Source organism: Pelodiscus sinensis, chromosome 20 (genome assembly GCF_052426305.1).
Source record: "Pelodiscus sinensis isolate ZL-2025 chromosome 20, ASM5242630v1, whole genome shotgun sequence".
NCBI classification, from domain to species: domain Eukaryota; kingdom Metazoa; phylum Chordata; order Testudines; family Trionychidae; genus Pelodiscus; species Pelodiscus sinensis.
In genome coordinates, this window is record NC_143071.1 from 777,195 (window position 1) to 802,782 (window position 25,588).

The following is a 25,588-nucleotide window of genomic DNA, read 5'->3' on the forward strand; positions in this document are numbered from 1 at the left end:
GCCCCTACAGGCCCCGGGAACGGGTACCTATGGAACTACAGCTCCCAGAGCGCCGCGCGCGAGTATAGGCCCCGCCCCCCGCTGAGGGGCTGAGCTGGCGGGGCCGCTGCAGGATGGAGCCGCGGGAAGAGCGCGCGAGCGGGTTCAGGAAGGTGCGGGGGGGGGCCTCGCCTCAGGGCTGCGCGGGGCGTCACGCGCCACCCGCCTGCGCCCAACGGCTCCGCGCGCTTCCCGCGCCGGGCGGCAGGGGGCGGGCGGCCCCGTCGGTTCGACCCCGGGCAACCGGACCGCAGCCTCGTGTGGGGCCTGCCGCGGCCTCGCCCTCCGCCCGCGGGACTTGCCTGAGCCCCGGGCGGCCCGCAGGTCCTGGGCGCGGCCCCGACTCGCCGCGGAGCCCCTGGCGCGGGTCCGCCTCAGCCACCGTCTGCCCCGGCAAGGCCAGCGCGGGGGGCGGCTGCGGGACGCGAGGCGTCGTGTCCGCCTGGGTCTCGCCTCTCGCCAGCGGCCGGGGCACGCAAATGCCTCCGCGCGCCCGTTCCCGCGCGCCGAACCTTCTCCGAAGCACCGGCCGGGAGCCCGGGGCAGATCGCTGGTGGGTGGTGGAGCCGAGAGCCTAGCGGCTGAGCAAGAGGCAGCCCTGCCCCGAGGAGCTTACAGCCTAAGTAGTAGGCCAGAGGGAAGGGTGGAAAGGAAACAAAGGCCCAGAGAAGTGCTGCCCCAGAAGAGATGGGGAAGGGACACGGGCATTTCCTCCAGCTGTGGGGCAGGGAGGGTAGGACTGTGTATGGCCAGGAAGGGTAGGAGAAGGAGGTAATTGTTCTCTCACCAGTTCTGTATCATGTTCCCTTTTCATTCAGGAAACTGTGAACAAAATACTTCATCTTCACTTCAGAGATGACAAAACTAAAAGTAAGTGTTTCTGCTGTACTCCCTGGAGAGAGAGCTAGGTTTCTACTGCAGACTGTTTAGCTACCTCTAGCATGTAGTGTAGTTGTAGCTGTGTTGTTTCCAGGATATGAAACATGCAGGATAGCCTATCTTTTATTGAAAAAAACAACAAATGGTCTGGTAGCACTTTATAGACTAACAAAACACATAGCTGGTGGTATGAGCTTTCGTGGGCACAGCCCACTTCTTCAGGTGACTGGAGTTATGAGTAGGAGATATGAAAACTCAAAATAAATAGGAAAAGGGAAGTGGGGGGGTAGAGAGAAATGCTTTTGTTGGTGAGAGAGAGAACATTGAGTCACACAAAGTTCTTCTGAAATTCAGGAATACCAGAGGAAAGCAGGAAGCCACACTGGCTCTGTATTGGTTCTCCGTTTAAATGGGCACACAGTTCTTCCTTGGCACTTATCAGGCCTCCATTGCCATAGAACAGAGGTGGCCAAAAGGACTTCTTTGGGCCAAATCTGCTTCCAGCCCACCAAGCAGATTGATCCAGACCATGGAGGTCCTGCTGTTCCCCCTTCCCTGACCAATCAGGGCCTAGGAACAGGGGACTCTGCAGTGCTTAGAGTCAACCTTGACTGGGGTGGGTAATAATTTTTGCCTGGGGGCCACTTCAAAATTTTTTGAAATAGCCCCAGGTCACCCCTGAAGGGGTGGGGCCTAAACAGGAAGGGGTGGGGCTACCCCACCCCCATACCATGTTTGGTCTGGGGCAGCCCCTTTGCCCCCCTCTTTGCATTAGGCATCCATGCCCTGGAAGAGGCTTGGCATGCTCACTCACCTCCAGGCTAATCAGGGCCTGGGGGCAAGGAAGCGCGGGAAGCCTCTTCTCATCCCACGAGGCACTTTGAAGTGCTGCAGGCTCCTTGCAGGGCCGGGACGGGACAAAGGAAGCTTCACGCAGCTCCCCAGGCCCTGATTGGCCTGGGGGCACATATGAAGCCTCCTCCGCTCTTCCCCCCGCCCTGCGAGCAGTGCTTCAAAGTGCCAAGAGCTCCTGGCAGAGCGGAAGGAGGCTTTGCGTTCTCCCCAGGCCCTTTTGCCCATCTCTGATCTTGACTCTAAGCGCCATGTGCCGGAGGGCAAGGAGTGAGAGATTTTGTGCTCCCCTCACTCCAAGTCCTGATTGGCATAGGGCAGTGGTCTCCAACCTTTTTGAGCACGAGATCACTTTTTGAATTTTAAGTGCAATCCAAGATCTATCTCAAATGTAAATACCCTTTCCCTGCTTCCTTCCCACCCCTTCTCCAAGTCCCCACCCGTCCTCCCTCACTCTCATCAGGCTGGGGTAGAGAAGAGGGGTGCAGGCTCTGGTCTTGGATTAAGGGATCTGGACTGTGAGGGGCTCTGAGCTGCTCTTGAGGTAGGCAGTTGGGATGTAGGAGGAGGTTCTAGGTGCAGGCTCTGACAGTGTTTGGATGCAGGTGTGCTCGGTGATGGTGTAGAAGGAGGTTCATGACTGGGGTAGGCGTTCAGGATGTGGGCTCCAGCTAGGCACTGCTAGTGGCTCTTGGTTGGTGGTGCAGTGGGACTAAGGCAGCCTTACCCTGCCCTGGCTCTGGACCATTCCCTAAAGCAGCCAGCAAACTTGCTCTATCCGTAGTCCTGTTGTGTCCCGGTCTCTGGAGAGAGGATACCGAGTGGGAGGGAGCACCTTGACATCAGCACTCCTCCTCTCTCCCCCCTGCCCAGCAAGCAGGAAACTCCCCACTGGGAGGGGGAGCTTCAAAGCAAAGGGGAGGAGATGAGGGGCAGTTGAAGTGCCGGCACTTAATAGCCTCTTGGCCAAACTACTCAGGATCACCTGGTTGGTGACTACTGGCCTAGAGGAAGGGGGAGTGCACAAAGTCTCCTCCCACCCTGAAAGGGGTTCAGCACTTAGTGTCAACTGACAGCTGCTGCCCAGCTGGCAGGTGACTTTAAGCTTGGCACTCCCTTGCAGAGTGGGGGCAGACTTCCCATGCTCTCCCCACCTCCAGGCCCTGATTGACCTGGGGGCAGGGGAGAAGTGTGCAAAGTATCTTCCCACTGCCGGGGTACAGGTGCCTAGAGGGAACTGCCAGCTGTTAAGAACTCTTCCCTCTCTGGGAAGGAGGAGGGGGCAAAGACTTCATGTGCTCACCCACCCACAGACCAGTCAGGGCCAGTGGGTGCAGAAGCACAGAATAGTCCTGCCCTCTCCTCACCCTTCCCCCTCCCCCCTCTTCCACTTGAGGCCCTGCTCCTTCTGGGGCAGCTCAGGGCCACTTAAAAAATTTCTGAAGTAGCTCCTGGTCAAAAATTATTGCCCATCCTTGACATAGAATCTGACAATCTTTAATGTATTTATCCTCAAGGCAGGGAAATGCTGTCTCTCCCCCCCCCCCCCCCGATTATGCAAATAAGGAATTAAGACCCAGAGAGAGACTAAGGTCTTGTTTACCTGGGAACACAAGTATAAATTAAAAGTGAATTAGTTAGATATAGAATCATAGCTTTGGAAGGGACCTCAAAAATTATCTAGTCCAATCCCCTGAACTCATGTCAGGACTAATTATTATTTACACCAAGGGTGCACAATAATTTGGTTGGGGGGGGGGCAGTCATTCCAAAATTTTGATAAGTGGACAAGAGCTGCACTTTTCTATGGAGGGGGAGCAGGGTCTGGGACAGAGATTGGGTGCAGAAGGGAGCTCGGTATGGGACTGGGGTGCAGGATAGGGTGTGGGGTCTGAGAGGGAGTTTGGCTGAAGGAGAGGGTTGTAACCTTATCAGGGAATTGGGGTGCAGGGTCCTAGAGGGAATATGGTTGCAGGAGAGGATTCTGACCTTGGTGATGGGTATAGGAGGGGGTGCAGGATCTGGGAGGTAGTTGTGACCTGGGACAGGAGGGTACATGGGGTTTGGGTGGTGACCTGGGCCAGGGAGTTGGAGCGTGGGAGGGGGTGGGGAGGGGGTGCTTACCTATGCAGCTCCTGGCTAGCCCCCTGGCCTGCCAGCAGCCCTAGACAATTCAAAGTAGCCAATGGGACCTGAGAGATTGTGTTGGAGGTAGAGACAGCATGCAAAGCCTCTCTCTCCTCCCCCACCTCCACTAACACTCTCTGCAGAGTGCCACATGGAGCAGCCAGCTGCTTTGAGTGTGTCTTGGAGCTGCTCCATGCTTGAGGATCCTGGTGGCTTGGCCGCAGTCTGAATTAAAAAGCTTGGTGGCCATATCTTGCCACCCCTGATTTAGACCATTCTTGACATCCTTATCTTAAATACCTTGACAGGAATTTTTTCCTAACATCCAACCGAAACTGCCCTTGCTGCAATTTAAGATCATTGCTTTTTATCTAGTCGTCACAAGTTAGAGAAGTTTTTCTCCCCCATCCTTATAATGACCTTTTACATACTTGAAACCTGTGGTGTCCCCTTTCAATCTGCTCTTCTCCAGACTAACCAAACCCAATTTTTTCAATCATCCCTCATAGATAGTATTTTCTATACTTTTTGATCAATGTGTTTGCTCTTTTCTGGACTTTGGCTACATCTTTCTTGAAATGTGGCACCCAGAACTGAACACAATACTCCAGGTGAGATTTAATTCGCATGGATTAGAGCAGAAAAAATTCTTTTCATGTCTTGCTTACAATGCTCATGCTAATACAGCTCAGAATGCTTGCTTTTTTGCAACAATGTTACTCATATTTAGCTTGTGATCCACTATGACACCCAGATCCCTTACTGCAGTAGTTCTTCCATGCCAGTCATTTCTCATTTTGTACATATGCAGCTGTTCCTTTTCAGGTGGAATAGTTTGCATTTTTCCTTATTGAATTTAATCCTATTTTCTTCAAATAATTTCTCCAGTTGTCCTGCTCATTTTGAATTTTAATCTTATCCTCCAAAGCACTTGTAACCCCTCCTGGCTTGGTATTGTCCACAAGCATCATCAGTTTATTTTATGCCATTATCTAAATAATTGTCAAAGATATTGAATGGAACTGGACCCAGAACTAATCCCTGTATGGCTCCACTTAATATGCCTATACAGCTTGACTGATCTACTGATAATTACTTTGGGAAGGGCTTTCTAGCCAGTTATGCACCCAATTTATAATACCTCCATCTGTGTTGTATTAGTTCCCTAGTTTGAGGTCATGTGAGACAGCATCAAAGCCATAAGTTATTAAAATAAAGATATACCACACCTACCATTTCCCCCCCTATCTACAAGGCTTGGTACTCTGGCAAAGAGAGCTATTTGACATGGTTTGCAAATCCGTGCTGATGCTTACCACTTGATTATCTGCTAGGTGTTTGCAAATTAATTGCTTAATGATTTGCTCCATTATCTTTCCAGATACTGAAATATTAAGATGACTGGTTTGTAATTCCCCAGGTTATCCATATTCCCCTTTTTATAAAATGGCATTATATTTGCCTTTTTCCAGACCTCTGGAATTTCTCCTGTCCATTGTCACTTGTAAAGAGAATTGGTAACGGCACAGGTACATCCTAGAGAATACTCAAGGAGCTATTTCATCAGACCTTTGTGACAGACATCTAACTTGTCTAAGTAATTTAACTCATTCTTCCCCTATTTTAGCCTTTGTCTCATTTTCACTGGCATTCACTGTTAGCCATCCAATCACTACTAACCTTTTTTTGAAAACAAGCAAAGCCATTTAACACTTCTGCCACTTCCACAGTCTGTTAAAGTTTCTTCACCACCATTAAGTAAAAGGCTTACCTATCCTTGATCTTCCTCTTTTAATGCAAAAATGAAGAATCCTGTGGCACCTTAAAGACTTAACACATTTATTTGGCATAAGCTTTCCTGAGTAAAAACCACTTTGTCAGCACTGTTATTACCCACAATAGATCATGCCCGAATAAATCTAATAGTCTTTAAGGTACTACAGAACTACTTGTTTTTGCAGATACACACTAACAGTGCTACATCTCTGTGATTAATGTAGTTCTAAAATGTTTACTTGTTACCCTTTGTCTCTATACTTTGGGGATGAAGGTTGTTCGTAATTCCAACCAAAGCACTGATTAAAGTTTCAAAACTGTAAACTTTTGAAAACAGAAGAAAGATGCTGCTTTTAATCATAATTTAAATGAAACAAGCAGCTTCCTTACCTTGTCAAATTTTTTTAAAAAAATCCTTTTTGGTAGCTTACATTTAATGTATATTTTTTCTTTGCTGCTGCCTGATTGGATATATCCAGTTCCAAATGAAGTGTGTGGTTGTCAGTTTTGTAACAGTAGTGTTTATAATTGAGTTTCTATTGTAGTGTAATCTTGTTTTGTACCTTGACCTTTCTAATTTTGCCCCTAGATACTTATGTTTACATAGAATGAATATAATTTGGACCAGGTTTCCACTTTTTGTAGGAATTTCAGATAATTGAAAATCTCCTGGTTAAACCAGCATGGTCTCTTGTCATACTTTCTATCTTTCCTACAGTGTGAGGCTGCGTCTAGACTGGCATGATTTTGCGGAAATATTTTTAACGGAAAAGTTTTTCAGTTAAAAGTATTTCCGCAAAAGAGCGTCTAGATTCGCACGGATGCTTTTGCGTAAAAGCATCCGTGCCCAGTATAGAAGCGCTTTTGCACAAGAAAGCTCTGATGGCCATTTTAGCCATCGGGCTTTCTTGCACAAATAATTAAGGTGCCTGTCTACACTGGCCCTCTTGCACAAGTGGGCTTATCCCTGAGTGGGAGCGTCAAAGTATTTGTGCAAGAAGCACTGAATTCTTACATTAGAACGTCAATGCTCTTGTGCAAATTCAAGCGGCCAGTGTAGACAGCTGGCAAATTTTTGTGCAAAATCTTGCCAGTCTAGATGCACCCACAGTGTTTACTTTTGTACCCTTAGGCTATGTCTACACTCATGGCTTCTTGCACAAGTACAGCCATTCTTGCGCAAGAATCTGCAGCGCGTCCACACCGCCCGCCCGCTCTTGTGCAAGGAAACTTACAGTACAGCTTGGTTAGAGGGCTTCTTGCGCAAGAGTTACGCTCTTTTTTATCGGGGTAAGCCCTCTTGCGCAGGAGCTCTTGCGCAAGAGGGTAGTGTGGACGCTCAGCAGGGATTTCTTCTGCAAGAGAGCCCTATGGCGAAAATGGCCATCAGAGCTTTCTTGCACAAGAGATCGTCCACACTGCCATGGGAGCTCTTGCGCAAAAGCACAGCGTGCACATGGCAGTGTGGATGTTTTCTTGCGCAAGACTTCTTGTACAAGAACCCTTGCGCAAGATGTTCTTGCGCAAGAAGCCGCCAGTGTAGACATAGCCCATGTGTCTTTTTGAAAACTGCCAACTCTTAAGCTGTTTTTCCCATTAGATTTGCTTTCCATGAGATCTTATGTATTAATTCCCTGAGTCTGCTAAAATCTGCCCTCTTGAAATTCATTCTTTATTGTGCTGTTCTCTCTACTACCCTTTCTTAGAATTAAATTCTTTATCATTTCATGGTTACTTACACCCAAGATGCTTTCCATTTTAAAATTCTCAACCAGCTCCTCCCTATGGTAAAGTCTCTCTACTAGAAAGTTTCTCCATCTTCTGAACTAACAGATTGCCTCCCAATATATTATGAGAACTTGTTGCATAATCTGTGCCCTGTGCTTTGTTGTTTTCCCAACAGATGTCTGGGTAGCTGAAATCCCCTACCATCATGTCCTATGCTTTATATGATTTTGTTTAAAAGGGTCTACTACACATCATCATCCTTTTTTACCCCCTTTATCCTTACTGAAAGACTTTCAATAAAGTCTGTCTCCTTTTTCTATCTTACCTACTTAGACTGAGGTTACATTTTTTTTAATGTAAGGCAACACTTCCCATTTTTTCCTGTCTGTCCTTTGAGCAAACTGTACCCTTCTATACCGACATTCCAGCCATGCATGTGATCCCACCAAGTCACTGTGGTACCAACTGTCATAGTTCTGTTTAACAACTAGCATTTCAAATTCTTCCTGCTTTTCCCCCATACTACTTGTATTTAATATAGAGACATCTACAGTACTGATTTGATTACCACCCTCTGTTCTCTTTGTCTCTCCCTTATCCGGGCTCCAACAGTCCATGCTGACCCTTTTTCCAGGTAAGGATGTAAAATCCTGTTTGCTTGTTTAACCAGTTAACCAATTAAAAGGAAGGCAAGTAGGGGATGCCTGGCTTGCTGCGGACAGAAGCTGCTCTGGTTGGGACTCCAGTGGAGCCTGCACCTGCTGTGGGTCCCCCCACAAGGCTGGAGCAGCTCCCTACCCACAGCAAGTGGGGAAGTGCTCCAGCCCCTTAACAGGAAGGCCTCATCAGTTAATTGGTTAAACCTTCACATCCCTATGCCCAAGTCTCCATGTTTTGGACTTCCCTGTGGGCTTTTACCACCTGTCCCCATCAAACCTAATTGAAGCACTCCTCACTAGGTTAGATGCTTTTTCCGTTCCTCGTTAAGTGGACCCTTGCTTTGCTTAGCAGTCCCTCCCAGAACAGCATCCTGTGGTCAAGGAAGCCAAAGCCCTCCTGGCAACACCATCGTTGCAGCTAGGCATTCATCTTGAGGCTCTGCCTAGGTCCCTACCCTTGACTGGAAGGACTGAAGAACACACCACCTGTGACCCCTGCTTCTTCACCATTACTCCATGAGCCCTGTAAGTCATTTCTGATCTGCTGAGGATCACATCTTGCAGTATCATTAGTGCCCACATGGATGAGTAGCATAAGGGAGTAGGTAGAGGGCCAGATGATCCTCAATAGTTGCTCCATAATGTTTCAGATATGGGCTCCTGGCAGGTAGCATGCCTCCTCCGATGTCAGGTCTGGCCAACACATGAGTGCTTCTGTCCACCTTCAAAAGAGTAATCAACCAACATTACACTATATTTCTTCCTGGGAATGGTGGCTGCAGTCGTCCTAACCTTGAAGGTACATGGCTTCTCTTCCAGGACAGCATAACCTTTCATCACTAGAGTGGACAGACTGGGAGTAGGGCAGTTGCTGCCAGAAATAACTATGAATTCTTCATAGGCACAGATGCTTCTCAGCCTTGCCACCTCCTCCTATAGCTCTCCCACCAATTTCCTAAAAGATTCCACCTGCAAATACCTTTCACACTGGACAGTCTCCAGCCTGGCTTTTTGAAAGGGGGAAATACAAGGCACACTGTTAGCAAACTCTCACCATATGTGAATGTTCCCAGAATTAAACTAGCTTAGTTTAATTCACTCAAGGCATTTGCCCAGAGGCAGATGGGAAGTTTGTGGTAGAACAGAGACTGGAACCCAGGTGGTAAGTGCCAGACTAATGGCCTAAGTTTACACCCATCCCTCCTCTTTCTGTAGCACGTCTTCTAATAACGCTGTTTTGCTTTTTTCTCTAGTCAGCAGTGATGCTTTGCTGCTAATGGCAGAAATGCTGAAAGTGTTTGTTCGTGGTAAGTGCTTAGAAGCTGCCCTTTTATTCTCAGGACTTGTGGCAATAGATGTGGGTTAGAAAAGTTGAGACAGATCCTGCAAGGCACTTTGTGTTTTGATGGAGCTTTTCCCAAACTTCCCTCCAGTATAGGCAATCATCCATAGAGTTGCTCCTTCTTTATGTAGCCTGATTAGCAAATCCAGGTTTCTGTGACAGGACAGTGTAAGGAAACCAGCTTATCAAGTTGTAGGAGCCCCAGTGCTAGGCTGTTGCACCTATTTGGCCTGTAGAATTGTCTTTATCTTGTTTGGAGCCACTCCCTAGTGCTACAGCACAAGCTAGTGTGAGTGGAGTGTTGTGACGGGAGAGGAGCCAGCAGTCGCCTCAGATGTGGTTGTATAATGCCATGAAAGACTCCATTTTACACAAGACTGGGATACTAAAACCAAGAAGGATCTTGTTTTACCCTGTGATGCTGTAACCACACCCCAAAATTCAGCCCTAATAGCTTAGTATTAGAGGGGTAGCAGTGTTAATTCGTATCTGCAAAAAGTAGTCCTGGGGCATTTTGCCATGTCTGATTAAATGCAAAAGTTTATGTCCAAATAAATGTTAGTGGATTTTTGTCCACGTGAGCCAATTCCCAGATAAATCTTACCTTTTTGTGATGCTTATCTTGTCTTGCATGTGTCTCAGAAGCTGCAGCACGTGGAGCAAGGCAGGCGCAGGCCGAAGACCTGGACAGGGTGGATATTGAGCATGTGGAGAAAGTGCTGCCACAACTGGTATGTCAAGTGCAGTTCAGCTTCCCTTGCTAACAAAGATGTGGGCAGAGGCATTACTCCCCTTCCTTTAGGGAGATGTTTGGCTAATTAGTAATATCCTTACAGAGATGCTGGGAACCCTCAGATGTTAATGACTAGTTTGGAACTGCTTCTTACTGTTACAGGAGCTAAAAACTGCTGTTCTCTCCTTACAGCTTCTGGATTTTTAGAGGCCTGATCAAGCAGAATGGGATTGATGTATCAGCTGCTAAGAGGAGCAAGTCCTGATCTGGGAGTTAATCTGATACTGAATGTCTGGAATGGCACTCTGTTTAGCCACTGGTAGAGGCACTATTGGGAATTCATTATCTCTTTGCCATTTTGCTGCAGTAGCTGCTGCTTTATCAATCCGTGTCTGAGTGGGGCAAGCCCCCAAGAGATGCGAAGAGCACAATGCAATTCTAAATGGGATATTGCACACGTTGATTGTTGTAGAGTAAATGCCTGTGGCAGGGCATCTTGGCCCTCATGCTCCTGAAGAGCCGTTTACAGTTAAGAATGAATAACATAGCCAAGGCACTGCTACTTATCAGTGTCAAACAGGTGCTGCTGTGTGTGGAAAGAGTGAGTGGCTGGAAACTTTCCTCTAGCTGTGGGCTCTCATCATCTCAGCAGGTTGCTATGGCAGGGGTTTAAAGTCCAATTCCATGGCTGTCTGAGCAGTTCATCAGGCACTCAGCTGAAGGACTGTGCCAACAGCAGGTACCTGATCTTTATTTTATAAATAAACAGTGCCTCCCCCCAATACTTTCCAGCATTCCTCCAGGGCTGTGACATCAAAGCGTGCTTAGAACCTTTTAACTGTTTGATATTCTTCTCAGAAGCTGCTTCTCTCTGCTATAAATTTGTTCTCACAAAGAAACATCAATAAATCAAAACTAAGTCTCCCTGGCTTAGACTTTTCACTGCAATTAATCATAGAAAGTCAAGTTGCTTCAAAGACTTGCTCAGCTTCCCCCACCCTTTTCTTTAAATCTTCACAGGACGAAAGGAAAACTCTTAAAAAGGGACAGAATAACAAACAGCATGTGTGAGAATCCCACATCATGGGACAGCTTGTCCCCTTTGCGGGGGGGGGGGAAGGAAGAGGAGAGCCATGAAATAAGAAACCTTACACATGTAGGCAGGACCTACACTGCTGACCCTGGCTCTGTTGCTGCTGCTGCTGCAGAAGCAGCTGACACCAGCACATACAAGAACTTGCTTTCCATCTGCTTATTGTCTAGTTGTAGGATCCTTTGTAAAAGTGATAGAGATTTCCTGACTGCCATGGATGGCAGGCAAGGAGTGGATAGGCCAGTAGCTATGACCAGTTGTGATATGATGCAGGAAGCTTTAGTTGCCTTGTCTGTATGTTGAGCAGGGTCTGCAGATCAGTTCTACAAGTACCAGGCCCTTTGAGACTATGAGGTGATTACTAGTAGATATCAGATCATTATCTAATCATATACGTAAGTATCTGCATTGTGACTGCCCTGCTGGAAAGCTTATGGTTGTCAGTATGTGAGCCTTTGTCAGGCCCTAGTTGTGCTTTTCCAAAGAGTGCTGGTCTTGCTCCTTCCATAGAAATAACATGTTAAAGATCCATCAAAGTTGCCTGCTAGCTTCCATAAGTCAACTTCCTTGTGTGAAAAATTTTTAAAAAACCCAAATAGTCCTGCAGTACCTTAGACTAACAAAAAAATGTAGAGGTTTTTTTTTTTTGCCAGTCTCTAAGGTGCTGTAGGACTATTCATTGTTTTTTAAATGTTTTCAGTTACAGACCAGCAGGCTACCCCTTTGATTCCTTGTGTGAAACAAGCAAAACTAGCTGCAGGGCAGAAGTGGTTGGTGGGTGGGCGGGTAACTGGTAGGGCCAATCTTTAATAGATTGAGGATTGGTTTGTTTACCAACTGTTGAAGCCTTTCACCATCCCACAGACTCAGCACAGTTTGCCCAGGATGTATCGTCTAGACAGACAAGCTTGGGCAGAGAACAATTGGCTGAATGAGGTAATGTGCATAATTAGCAGTAAGAAGGCTGGTTCCTGTGACCCTGAGGCTGAATGCCACTTGCTTCCCAGTGGCACAGCCCATTAAACTGTGACTAGAGGAGCAAGAGCAATCTTGATTTTAAAATTATTAGAATTCACTGTGGGAATCCAGTTAAACCCACCAGTGCTGTCTTGGCTGTTGCTCACTTGCAATTAACAGAAACAGTGCCGAGACTTTGGTGTCAATGAACTTGGTTAAGCAGCAGTTAAATATCCTCTCTCAAGCACCTGAACCACACCCCACATTAGGCTAACAGCTAGACTGCCACCACAGTCAGTTACTAACTCAGACACTGCCCCACAACCAGCTCATTATTGCTGGCAGAAGGACAATGGTGAAAATGCTTAAGATTTTAATAGCAAAATACAGGACACTAATATAGAACCAATGCCCTATAAGGCATAGTTCAGGGAATTGCTGTTGCTTGTAAGCCAAACATTTGAAAGGACAATCAGTGAAATCAAAAGGTACAAGTGGTGATACAAACTCCTATCAGCTGAGCTTTTATTATCCACTCTACTGGTGGACGGGTCAAGCAGCATCAGCTCATACATACTACCCATGCAGAAATAGCATCAGCTACCTCCCGTCCCACAGGTGAAGCTCTATCCATCAGCCTCTAAGAACCCACAGTATATTGATTAAGATGGACTCTTTAAAAGGGAGATGGGAAAGAGCAACCCCTTGCCCTCATTACAATCCCAGATTAAGCAGCAAAACAGAAATAGCTTTAGGATAGGACGCCATTGGAAGGAAACTCACCAAGTACCCGGACAGAAAGATTCTTATTAAACTCTTCCATCCCAGGGTTAGTCAAAGTACCAATTTTAGAATTAAGATGATTGGTTGAATCCTTTTCATCTCTGTGGAATCTTGTTGCAGTTTCTCTCTTTTGCAACCCCTTGCATGCCTGGCTGAGTGGTGGTTTTCTATGAGAACATTTACTTTTTTTAAAGCAGAAAAACAGTTCCTCGGACTGCAGCATATATATCCCCTGTCTGTTCACATTTGGATATTCGGTAAGAAATCAGTCTTCTCTTCCTTAAAGCCTGTTTGCTGCTCCCTCAGCTTTGAGTCTCCTTTTTCCTCTTCTGCCTTTCTTTCATTGCTCCCTCTGATGTTCTTCAAAGCATTTGGGAGCATGTGGAAGTAATTAGACCTGAAGGGAACTGTTGGCCAGTCTGAGAGACAATGACAAGTGCCAGGAACTCTGGGTGCCCCTTTCAGCCACTTTGAAGTTCATTCAGATGGTACAAAACTCAATTTTGCTTTGTTGAGGAAAAAAGGGGGGGGGGGGGAATTGTCAGGCCCAATGAATAGGGAGCAGGTTTCTGCAAACTGATAAAGAAACAGAACAGTGGGAAAAACACATTATCAAAGAGACCGACAAAAAGGCCTCCTATGGCCACTCTGCTTTATTACATCTACAAATTGTGCAGACACACACACAGTTCAAGGAAAAAGCAGAAACCAAATGGTGAAAATTATTACCATGGCACAGTAACTGACCAACTGGAATTACTGGAATATGAAAAAATCTTCAAATAAAATTACAGTAGCCTGGACATTGTAGCACTATAGACCTCATCTCTATTGTAGGCACATTTCTAAACCTTAACTCACATCCCAACTCTGCAACCCCTCCTTACAGTCTTCAGACCGCAAACACACAGCACTTCCACTGCAAGCAACATCAAAGCTAAAGAAATCAGCAGATGGAGTGACCTTTCATTAGAATTTTGTTCCCATTAAAGGAGTAATTGTTAATTATGTATCACTGGAAACATAACATAATGCAGAGTTCAGTCCACAGGCATAGTCCAAGGGCATATGCCATTAATAGATACCTGCATTTTTCATGAACAAAACTCCATCAATGGAAAACAATTAGAATGAACCAGGAAGTTCCCAACAAAAGCCATTCAGTAAATTGAGAATGACCTAAAAAGCTCCTCCAGGATTGCCAGCAGCAGTAGCCACTGCTACTCTATGTAGTAAGGACCAGCCCAGCTGTCTGTAATTGTGCAGCTGATTCCAGCACCATGGTCTGTTCCAGGCAGAACAGCCACTGTTTCAAGTAACCTCTGAAGACAGAAATCAGAAGGCTTGAGTGTCAAACACCTATTAAAGCAAAGTCAGCAGTCAAGGCTAAGAACTCTCTCTACCTGTTCCTTTCAGATTACATGCATGCCGAATACCATTCGTTTCTCCTCCTGCCCTCACTTCTATTGCTGGGCAGATGGCATTTACAACCAAGGGGGCTTTGCTCCCAACAAGGTTGAATTTGCAACATGAAACAGTTATTCTATTTTATTTTTCTAAGAAATAAATCATGTTATTCAGCTCTTCGGGATCACCAAAGGTTTATTATAAACTGTGTAGCAGTTCAAATGGAAAGAAGTGCATCTGATTCTGCTGCTTCTCAGTCCAGCCAAGTCATCTTGTACGCCCAACACCTGGGATGTTTCATCTCTTCCCAGCTGCAAAAAGAACACACAAGGAGGGGCATTAGCACCTATCAGAATTCTGTTAGAGGGAGGGCAGTTTTTCCAAATCATGTTACCTCCTACCTGAAGCCTTAAACATACTGGGTTCCCCTCCCCAACTGTACCCAGGTGCTATATTGAGAGCATTTTAGCTCAATGCTTGGTAAGAACTGAACAGTGGAGCCTACAGTGACTTCCAGGGCTGTTCTGCTCTCCACTCCTGCAGTGATGGGAAGGCTGTGAGCAGCCAAGCAGATCTCTAGCAGGCAGGACAGGTGGTTAGCATCTTTGCTTCTTGCACTACAGACTTTAACCACATAGTCCCTACAGAAAGTAAAAGGTTATTTACTCAGCATGGGTATTCATCATGCACATTGCTTCTGCAGATTCCCATGTTCCCTGCATCAGAATCCCAGAGCCAATCTAAAGCAGATAAGCCACATGGGGCAAATATACTAAACCAGCATGAGTGGGATATACAGGACCTCAGAGAAGAAGACAGGGCAAGGGCTGAATGGAGGGGCTGAGATCCCCAAAAATTTAAGTTAATGGGGGTCCTTGAGTTGCTGAAGTTTGAGAGATGCTGACTAAACCATGGATTTGATACAGGCAGTCCCAGGGTTACGTACAAGATAGGGACTGTAGATTTGTTCTTAAGTTGAATTTGTATGTAAATCGGAACTGGTACACATTGTACCCCAGGTGTCCCCGATTCAGCCGCTGCTGAAAGTGGCCAGCGGCTGACTACAGGAAGCCCGAAGCAAAGCTGCTTTGCACAGGGCTTCCTGGAATCAGCCGCTGATCAGTTTCAGCAGCAGCTGACTTGGGGACACCTGGGGTAGAGCAGCTGGGGTGCTGCCAGGTTGGTCCTTGCAGCGCCGAGGTGCGGCACTGCGGGGACCAACCTGGCAGCGCCCCAGCTGCTCTGTCCCAGGCGTTCAGATTCAGCCGCTGTGACACTGACCAGCAGCAGCTGAATCGGACACGCCTGGGGCAGAGCAGCTGGAGTGCTGCTGGGTTGGTCTGGTAGTGCCGACCCTTGGCGCGGCAGGACCAATCCGGCAGCAACCCAGCTGCTCTTGGGGACGCCTGGGGCAGAGCAGCTGGGGTGCTGCTTTGTTGGTCCAATAGCACCGCACCTCAGCACTGTGGGACCAACCCGGCAGCCCCCCAGCTGCTCTACCCCAGGCGTCCTGATTCAGCCACTGCTGAAACTGACCAGCAGCGAGAAAAGCACTAGCTGCGCCCCCCACCCCCCCGGCAGACCAGGCTTTTCTCGTCATGGAGGACGGGGGCGGCGGGACCGCAGCGCATCTCGGCGGTCCCGCCGCCTGCGTCCTCCGCGGCTTTGCTCCGCATCTCCCTGGTCTGCTGGGAGGGGGGGGAGGGCCAGCAGACCAGAGAGATGCAGAGCAGCTTTTCTCGCTGTGGAGGATGCCGGCGGCGAGACCGCCGCGGCGCGTCTCGGCGGTCTGCTGGGGGGGGAGAACAGATAGTTCGGGGTTCCCTCACCCCGTTCTTAAGTAAGGATCCAACATAAGTCGGATCCTCGTAACCCGGGGACTGCCTGTATTTCCAATGTCACTTGATGCTGTACTTTAAGCTTCCTGGAGCACCTGCAAGAATCAACTGGTTTACACTATAATTTTAAAAGCTATCACCAGATCTTAGAGATTTTTAGCTCTGCTTTGGAATTTTCTAAAGTTTGTTTCTTGGAAGTGGGAGAAGGGATCAAGATTGTCTACAAAGTGAAAAAAATGTTGTATGTTTTTTCTGAATACCAATGGCCCATTCTATGTGTGCATAATTCAAGGACCTCTCTTCCACTTCACATCCCAGATCTAACCTATCATTTTGAGACAAATTGATACTGTGATTTTTTGATAGAAACGCAGTTGTAATCTTAATTATGGAGCGATTGCCACTGCTCCACAGGAATACGCACTAACAATGAAGTATTAATGATCGAAATTTAGTAAGAGTACACAATCCAGGCAAAGGCAGTGGTTCTGAGATCGATGGCACCTAGATGGAAACAACCCCAATAGCTTTTGTCCAAGTTCAGGACCTTTCTGATATTCCAGTTGTGATAAGGAGCCACATCATGTTTATCAATAAAACTGAATAGTTTTGAGATCACAAATCACAGCCCTTGATGCTGCAGTGAAGCTCTGCAGAGGAGGGAAGGAAACTTTCCCTCTGATCCTAGATACCTGGCAGCTTCAGCCACTTTGGTATTTTTTCAGGGGTATGTCTCACTGACTGTGAAGCTTCAGAGACTTTTGCAGGTTCTGGATACTCATCTGTCTGCTCTGGTCCAGCTGGGAGTGCAACAGCTGTTTCTGAAGGTGGGGGAGCAGAAGGGACTAGCAATTTGGACAAGACTCTGAAAAGAGAAACAAGAAAGCACAATTAAGGGAAGATTTTCACACTGGTCTTCACACCCCTCAGCATACAATCCCATCTCAGTAATTCCTCATGCCCAGGCAGTGGAAGATTAATCTTCACCCCAGAAGCAAAGGCTTCAGGACACATACCAATCTGTAAGCAAAAGATCCTCCAGCTCCTGGCTAGATTTAGCAACAGGTACACACCCCCATTTCAATAGGGTTTACCAAGCTGCAAAGTCATAAATGAGCCTGTGGTGCCTGTAGGTTCTCCCCTTCTCCTCCCGGAGCTGTGCTAATTCTACCCTTCCCACACATGCCCACTCACATTAAGAAGCTTTGCTCACAGCGCTTACCTAGCTACTAGCAAGTCAGCTGTGGAAGGGGACACTGTAGACTCCAGTAGTTCTGATCTCAAATAACAATCTGTAAAACAAACCCAAACACATTTGTTAGAGAGTAACATCAGGCAACCCACAGACACTTATTGCAGTACCTAAGATCCATGTCGCTCCAGCAAATCCCTCTTCACGTGTGTTTATAAATTTTACCCTTTTCCCAATATGACAGCCAGTAATGTTAGCTAGTGGGTGGTAGTGACCCTTAAGCCATGCTGATTCCTGCTGAACCTTAACGTTCTGATTATTCTTTGCCATTTCTAATCCATCTTTCAAACCATGTGATTTTCAGGTACTTGATCTCTGCAGCTCAGAGGTTATAGTTGCTGGACTCCCTTTACACCTCTGTTAACAGCACCACAAATATGCCCAAAAATCAGAGACAGCCCATCTCCACAGGCAGCCTCAATAGGTTGGTCTCTGTAGTGCAATGTCTAGTTCTTTTTCTTTTTTACTTTTAAAGCAATGGGATTTCCACATTTCCCTTCAGAGACCACTACTCCAGGTTTGTCAAGTGTGCCTTTTCCATATCCTAATAAATCACATAAGAAAGGCTTCCTGATTTACATGTACAATTACATTAGTTAACTTATATAACTGGCAATCAATTTAAGATGAAACAGAACTAAACTAGTCTAGATGAGGCCGTAGTGATTCACAGTGGAGGCAGAGGCAGCTACAATGCACAATTCACATAAACATAATCCCTTCTCCTACCAATATCCCTTTCGGGAAGTTCTCTCTATGCTGAGACTGCTGACAAAGGAGCTAATTAATGCTAATTTTGTGGAATTGTTTGCTAGGAATAGCAGTGAGCCAACGCACACCCACCCAATTTTACTCACCCATGAAGATTAATGATTTATACTAATTTTGACCTTAGACTGAACACAAATAGTACTACCGATACAAGGCTCCATATTCCACACACAAATCTCTGAGCCATCTAACTCTCCTGTCCTTCATTTCAGCTTCTCCTCTCCTAACTTTGCTTGGGTTCTCTTACTGGAGCAATTCTGGAGCCAGGGACACAGTTCATCTGGTAAAACACTGCGGCTGTGGAGAAGAAGAAATGGAGATAACTCACCTCTGTGCTTCTCAGATCCAAAGTGAATGACAGAAGCTGGGAAGAGGTTAGCCTGCAGCAAAGGGAAAAGAGATGGATGAGAAGAGGACAGGGCAAGCTGGAGAGTTGTCTCAGCCAGCCAACCTCAGATATTACATATACCTCTTCAAGGCAGCCCAATCTCTTCTCCAATCCAGGGCAAAAGCAGCCATTTGCTCACCAACCCCCTCTACCCCCAAAGCATCAATCCCTAATGGGCGGCAAAGCCCCTTAAAATAAAAGCAACCATATGAGTGGCAGGAGGGCTGAAACAGAGCATGACAGCAGCTTGGAAACTTCCTTGCCAGATATGTTTTGACTATCTTCTGGAGCCCAGTTTAAAGCAACAGCAAATGCAGGCAGGATAGGCAAGCCCATGTGCAGTGTATAGGGTATCATATTCTATACAGACATATTGGGAGAGCTTAGGTAGCATTCTGCAATAGCCCCTGGAATCTGCTACTCTTCATTCTGAGTGTTCCTGACTCCCTGTGGGAACCAGTCTTGCCAAGAGCCATGCTGCATCCCAGGTTTGTACTGTCCCATTGGCAAGGACAGAATAACTTCCCTGTGGGCATCATACCCCACCATTTTCCTCCCACTCTGCATTACCAGGACCACCAACGCTTCTTCCCCTTCTGAAGAGCACTAGGACATCTCTGGCTTTAGACTCTAGTTTCACTGTTGCAAACAATTGCCCCTTTCTTCTTCTGGAAAAGGGCACAAATGCTGTTCAGTTCCCTGCTTTGGACAGGCTGTTTTGGTACTGCCTGCCAGAAGGGGCAGAGGATCAATGCTGCATTAATGCAAATCAAAGAAGTTGTTCTACAGTCTGCCCCAGAGACCAGCTCCTATGAAACTGAGGCACTGATCTGCCTTGGTGTTGGAAACAATGCTGTGGACAGTTCCATCACAGTGCACCCCACTTTTAACAGTCACATGCCCCTTACTATTCTAGTCCTGCTCCACAAGCTAGGCCTACAACCCTTCATCTTGCTGTGCTGGGCTTGTATCTCATTTGGGGACGCTGCCAATCATACCAGCAAACGTTCAGGGCATAGTGAATTTTACCTACAGGTGTCGCGTGAACATTGGCCTTTTTTTAAAACAATAGTTGGGTGTGATGTGGAAATACTGCATCCATGTCAAGTTGTGGGGAGCAAGTGATCACACTACTATCCTATTACTAGCTACAAGACAGACAAGGAACAATGTTTTCAGGTACATAGATACTAAAGCCAGAAGGTAACTTTGACTTATCTAGTCTGACATGCTGTATAGCACAGGCCAGAGAATTTCACCCAGTTTCCACAATAGTGAACCAAATAATTTGTCTGACTAAAATGTATCGGCCAAAAAGTTATCCCATCTTCATCTGAAGACTGCAAGAGAAGGAAAATCCACTACTTACTTCCCTTGGTAGTTTGTTCCACTGGTTAATCATTCACTGTTGAAAGGCTGTATCTTATTTCTAATTTTGTCTCGCTTCAGCTTCCTGCCCTTGTTCTATCTTTCTTCAGCACATGAAGGAAAAGCTCTTTAGTAACCAATATTTTCTCCCTAACAAGGTCTTACAGTAATCATGTCCCCTCTCAATCTTCTTTTTGATAAGCTAAACAGATTGAGCTCTTACTGGGAAAGAGTTGTAGGCTTTTTCTCCAGCCCTCAAATTATTTGTGGTCTTTTTTGTACTTGCTCCAACATGTCTTGCTTCTTTTACAAACTGGACACAGTATTCTAGCATCAGTCTCACCAATGCCATAAACAGAGGTAAAAATCACCTTACTCTCATTGCCCCCCAGTTTACAAATCCAAAGACTGCAGTAGCTCTTTTTGCCACACCTTTACATTGGGAGTTCATGTTCAGTTTTCAGTCCACTATGACCCTGAACTCCTTTTTAGATTAATTGCTTTTTAAGGTACAACCCCCTATTACTCTAAATCTATTGTTTTCTAAGGCACAATTCTCCGCCCATCCCTGTTTAATCAGTTAACCAGTTAAACTTAACATTTAACTGGTCAGCTAATTAAACAGGATTTTAAATTCCTACTTGAACCCAATGAAATTTTATTGCATGCCCCCTAATTTGTGTGTATTGTGAAGAGGAAAACACGTCCCTATTCACTTTCTTCACACCATTCATAATTTTATTAATTACTGACCTGTTAATACTTTACTCATCACCCACCTCTTCATTTATTTAAAAAAAATGGTGCTACCTGCAAAGTACGCATTCAGATAATATCTGCAACTTGTTCTTCCACTTTTGACAGTCTTTAAAGGCTCACCTCTTGTGTCATGTCTTTTAGACAACACACTCTTTGAGCCAAGAATTATATTTACTTTACGTTCAACTGCGTGGTCAAATGTCACAGTAGAACAAACTAGAGAAACAATACCTTGATATTCAAAAGAAAGCTTCTTGGAGGAGCTAGTTCTCAAGCACACAAGAGAAAAAGCTATTCTCAACTCAGGCCTAAAAACATGCAGCATTTGGTTCAATTAAGAACAGAGGGCAAGGCTCTAACAGGCTACATAATATAATTAAACATTGTAGGTGGGGGGGGAGAGATCAGGTACTAAAAATTAAAACAGTGACACTACATTTCAAAAAAGAAAGTTTTTAATAAAATGAGGCACTGATTTAAAAGCCATTAAAGTTAAAAGCAAAGGAAGTAAAATCCCTAAATTTGGCATGGATGTCACTTAAGAAAACAACAGTCTCAGAAGGCATACATACCTCTGAAGAAAAAGGGAAGCGGGAAGGCAAGAAGCCAGTCTTGGTAAATGGTAAGAGATTATTCAAGCCAGACACAGATCATTCAGAATTGGGTAAACTAATCTTAGTGAAGCCAATAATTAACTTCCAACAAGGGATATATGAGAAATAAATTTGAAGAACTAGGCTGGAATTAGAAGAGCAAATGGCTAACTGAACAAAAATAAAGAAATTACATGAAGTATATTAGAAGCAGGAAACTGGCAAAAGAAATGGTGGATCAATTAAGAGAGCAATTAAGAAAAATAAAGACAGTGGCTGAGAAACAAAATGATTTATCTGCATCAGTCTTATGCCTGGTTTCTTCTGGTAACTTAGCTGAGGTGCTGTCAGAGCCGAAGTGCCAGAAGATTAGGCTCTGGACCAAACAAATTAAAAAGCAATCAATCAATCAATCAGTCTCCAGGCACAGGTAGTCCATCTCAGAACTCTCAAGGAAGTTTGAAAGCTCTCAATCTTAGGAATGAGCTAATATCAAAAATATTACCTGGCCTATGAAATACAGCTACTATTGCACTGTTGTACCTCTATTTTAAAAAGATTCTGGCATCATCTGGAGAATTACAGAAAATTGGTCAAAACGCTCATTAAATAATAGAAACATAAAACACCTGGAAAAATCACAAGATGCAGTTTAACAAGCATTGATTCTGCAAAAGAAAATTATGTCTTAGTATGGGAAGGAGGTAGGCAGCCCTCAGTGGAGAAAGAAGAGGTTAAGAACTATTTAGAAAAGCTTGACATACACAAATCCATGGATCCGTATTTAATGCATCCGAGTACTGACGGAGTTGACAAATGTCATTGCAGAGCCTTTGGTCATTATCTTTGAAAACTCTTGGGCTACCTCTAGACTACAACCCTTTTTCGTAAAAGGGATGTAAATTAGACGTATCGCAATTGCTAATGAAGCAGGGATTTAAATCTCCCCCGCTTCATTAGCATAAAAATGGCTGCCGCTTTTTTTCGGCATGGAGCTTTGCTGGAGAAAAGCGCCAGTTTAGATGCTGATCTTGTGGAAAATAAAGCCTTTTCTGAAAGATCCCTTATTTCAAGATGGATAAGGGATCTTTCGGAAAAGGCTTTATTTTCCCCAAGATCAGCGTCTAGACCGGCGCTTTTCTCCGGCAAAGCTCCGTGCCGAAAAAAGCGGCAGCCATTTTTATGCTAATGAAGCGGGGCAAATTTAAATCCCCGCTTCATTAGCAATTGTGATACGTCTAATTTACATCCCTTTTACGAAAAAGGGATGTAGTGTAGATGTAGCCATGGAGATCAGGAGAGATCCCGGATGACTGGAAAAAGGCAAATGTAGTGCCCATCTTTAAAAAAGGGAAGAAGGATTATCCAGGAGACTACAGACCAGTCAGCCTTACCTCAGTCCCTGGAAAAATCATGAAGGGGATCCTCAAGGAATCCATTTTGAAGCACTTGGAAGAGGGGAAGGTGATCAGGAATAGTCAACATAGATTCACCAAGGGCAAGTTATGCCTGAGCAATCTGATTAGCTTCTATGATGATGTAACTGGCTCTGTGGACATGGGGAAGTCGGTGGATGTGATATACCTTGACACATTAGGAAAGCTTTTGATACAGTCTCCCACAATATTCTTGCCAGCAAGTTAAGGAAATATGGATTGGAGAAATGGACTGTAAGGTGGATAGAAAGCTGGTTAGATTGTCAGACCCAAAGGATAGTGATCAATGGCTCAATGTGTGGTTGGCGGTCAGTTTCAAGCAGAGTGCCCCAAGGACTGGTTTTAGGACTGGCTTTGTTCAACATCTTTATTAATGACCTGGATGAGGGAATGGATTGCACCCTCAGCAAGTTTGCAGATGACACTAAGCTAGGGGGAGAGGTAGATACACTGGATGGCAGGGATAGGGTCCAGAGTGACCTAGACAAATTGGAGGATTGGGCCAAAAGAAATCTCATGAGGTTCAACAATGACAAATGCAGGACTCTCATGCATTGTTATAGGTTGGGGACCAACTGGCTAAGTAGAGGTACAGCAGAAGAGGACCTGGGGATTACAGAAGATGAGAAGCTGGATATGAGTCAGCAGTGTGCCCTTGTAGCCAAGAAGGCTAATGGCATATTAGGGTACATTAGGAGAATCATTTCCAGCAGATCTAGAGAAGTTATTATTCCCCTTTATTTGGCATTGGTGAGGCCACATCTGGAGTATTGCATTCAGTTCTGGGCCCCCCGCTATTGAAAGGATGTGGATGCACTGGAAAGGGTCCAGCGGAGGGCAACCAAAATGATTAGGGGGCTAGAGCACATGACCTATGAGGGGAGGCTGAGGGATTGGGGCTTATTTAGACTGTAGAGGAAAAGAGTGAGGGGGGATTTGATAGCAGCCTTCAACTTCCTGAAGGGAGGTTCCAAAGAGGATGGAGAGAGGCTGTTCTCAGTAGTGACGTATGGCAGAACAAGGGGCAATGGTCTCAAGGTCTTCCCCATTCCGTGGGGAAAGTCTAGGCTGGATATTAGGAAAAACTATTTCCCTAGGAGGGTGGTGAAGCACTAGGATGGGTTCCCTAGGGATGGGGTGAAATCTCCATTCCTAGAGGTTTTTAAGTCCTGGCTTGACAAAGCCCTGTCTGGGATGCTTTAGCTGGGGTTGGTCTTGCTTTGGGCAGGGGGTTCGACTTGATGACCTCCTGCGGTCTCTTCCAGCCCCGGGATTCTATCCCTTTAGAATTCTTTTTTGTGAATAAAGGAAGAACCGATTATCATATGGTCAAACTTTCAAAAGACCTTTGGCAAAGTCCATCATAAAAAGTTATAAAAGAAACCAAGTTTTTGTGCGGGTGGGAGGCAAGGTATTGTCATGGATCAAAAACTGGCTAAGAGAAAACAGAGTAAGATTAAACTGTCAATATCCACCATAGCAAAAGGAGAACAGGAGAAGCTGTAAAGATTCTGTACTAGGACTGATGGGGTTTAAAATATTTAGTAACAATTTGGAAAGAGAAGTATGCAGGGCAGATATCCCACAACAAGCAGATGTGGGTAATCTTGAACCCTCCTTTTAAGCCGGAAATGCTGGCCGCCATAAGAGTTGAGACACAGGCAGATGGACTACGGGTCTAATCCATGGTGGTGAATTCTGTGTTCCTCTCATGTACAGCACTGAGCACAAAGGGGCCCCAATCCTGAACAGGGCATCTGAATGCTACCCAGTATAAATATTAAATACAATTAACTTCTGGGGCAAATGAAATAGCATCACCTATTTTCCTGTCCAGAAACTTGAAATGTGAATGTGATTTTACAGCTTTCTGGACTGGGAGACATAAGCACAGCAAGGGACGTAAAAACCCCTACATGTTTAACCAGTTAACCATTGGCCCTGCTGGCCTGCCAGTTAATCGGTTACACAGAAAGCATGCTGGTAAGGTTAATGCTTACTGGGTAACCAATTAACTGTTTAACCTTATACATCTCTAGAGCACATGGTGATGCTACTGTTGCCAGCATGCAAGACCCAGGAAAAAGAGACACCCATCTACTAAGTTTAAGCTCCTCCTAGCAGCCAGGAATTTGAACATGCTGAAATTGACATTTTAGCAGCAGGAAACATTATTGATTAGATCTTTTAACATTTCTTTTGCCAATCAGCAAGACTGAAGCTTGCCTACTCCAGTCACAAAGGCAACTCTCCGTAAACATTGTAATTAAAAAGTCCCAGACATGGTTAAGAAACTCCAGAGAAAACTCTTGCGAAAGCTTTGATGTCTCCACTGCATTCGTCTGAAGGGATCCCACTATGAGGAAGGGGTGGCTTAGACAGAAGTTCCCCCCCAGCTCCTCCTCATACACAAGCCCCTTTACACACAACATCCTTTTCATGGCAGCTGCAACTTGGAAAATGAGGTTTTTGTAGCGTGTTAGTGTTGGAATTTTTTAATAACCTCCCCTCTCTCTTTTTCCCCTCCCGCCCAATTATCGTGGTGAATAATTAACATTCTGAAGGAGATAACTAAGCACAGCATCTCAGAGCTCAAAGCCCTTTTAGTTCAAAGCCCTACCCTTTTCTCTTCCTTTCCCTTTGCCACCACTAAAACTTCCTTGTCAATCAAGCTCTGGGCACATACATCAAAGCAGCATGTGGGAATGGCCCCAAGGGGTCAGAGAAAATTCATGGCAGGGCCTGTGAGTGAGGCACAAAGAGAGGGAGAAACAGACAGACACACTCAACCACACAGACAGAGACAGA

At 45.7% G+C, this 25,588-nt stretch overlaps 2 protein-coding genes across 5 annotated transcripts in view; one reads left to right on the top strand and one right to left on the bottom strand.

The window, feature by feature from the left end:
• The first annotated feature begins 18 nt into the window (after positions 1-18).
• Positions 19-11,063, top strand: CENPX (centromere protein X). Of its 2 annotated transcripts, none has more exons than XM_075904222.2 (5): positions 19-152; positions 858-909; positions 9,314-9,367; positions 10,045-10,133; positions 10,328-11,063. In XM_075904222.2, the coding sequence occupies exons 1-5, from the start codon at positions 114-116 to the stop codon at positions 10,340-10,342; spliced, it is 249 nt and encodes an 82-aa protein (XP_075760337.1). In that variant the 5' UTR covers positions 19-113; the 3' UTR covers positions 10,343-11,063. The 2 variants fall into 2 exon arrangements, with proteins under 2 accessions (XP_075760337.1, XP_075760338.1); XM_075904223.2 differs by having other exon boundaries at positions 10,048-10,133.
• A 2,540-nt stretch (positions 11,064-13,603) lies between these two features.
• ASPSCR1 (ASPSCR1 tether for SLC2A4, UBX domain containing) overlaps positions 13,604-25,588 on the bottom strand; it is a 103,246-nt gene continuing 91,261 nt past the window's right edge. For all 3 annotated transcript variants that reach the window (XM_075904215.1, XM_075904216.1, XM_075904217.2), the window contains 4 exons: positions 18,565-18,616; positions 17,436-17,505; positions 16,906-17,078; positions 13,604-14,686 (listed from right to left, as the gene is read on the bottom strand). In XM_075904215.1, the coding sequence (XP_075760330.1) occupies positions 14,673-14,686; positions 16,906-17,078; positions 17,436-17,505; positions 18,565-18,616 (309 nt within the window). In that variant the 3' untranslated portion in view covers positions 13,604-14,672. The remainder of the gene's footprint in view (positions 14,687-16,905; positions 17,079-17,435; positions 17,506-18,564; positions 18,617-25,588) is intronic.

What these genes read in the sequence shown, in the direction of transcription:
- CENPX (XM_075904222.2), top strand. Translation starts at nt 114, where the DNA reads ATGGAGCCGCGGGAAGAGCGCGCGAGCGGGTTCAGGAAG. An exon ending in GCGCGAGCGGGTTCAGGAAG is followed by an intron (nt 153 to 857) that starts GTGCGGGGGGGG and finishes CTTTTCATTCAG; the next exon opens with GAAACTGTGAACAAAATACT. An exon ending in CAGAGATGACAAAACTAAAA is followed by an intron (nt 910 to 9,313) that starts GTAAGTGTTTCT and finishes TTTTTTCTCTAG; the next exon opens with TCAGCAGTGATGCTTTGCTG.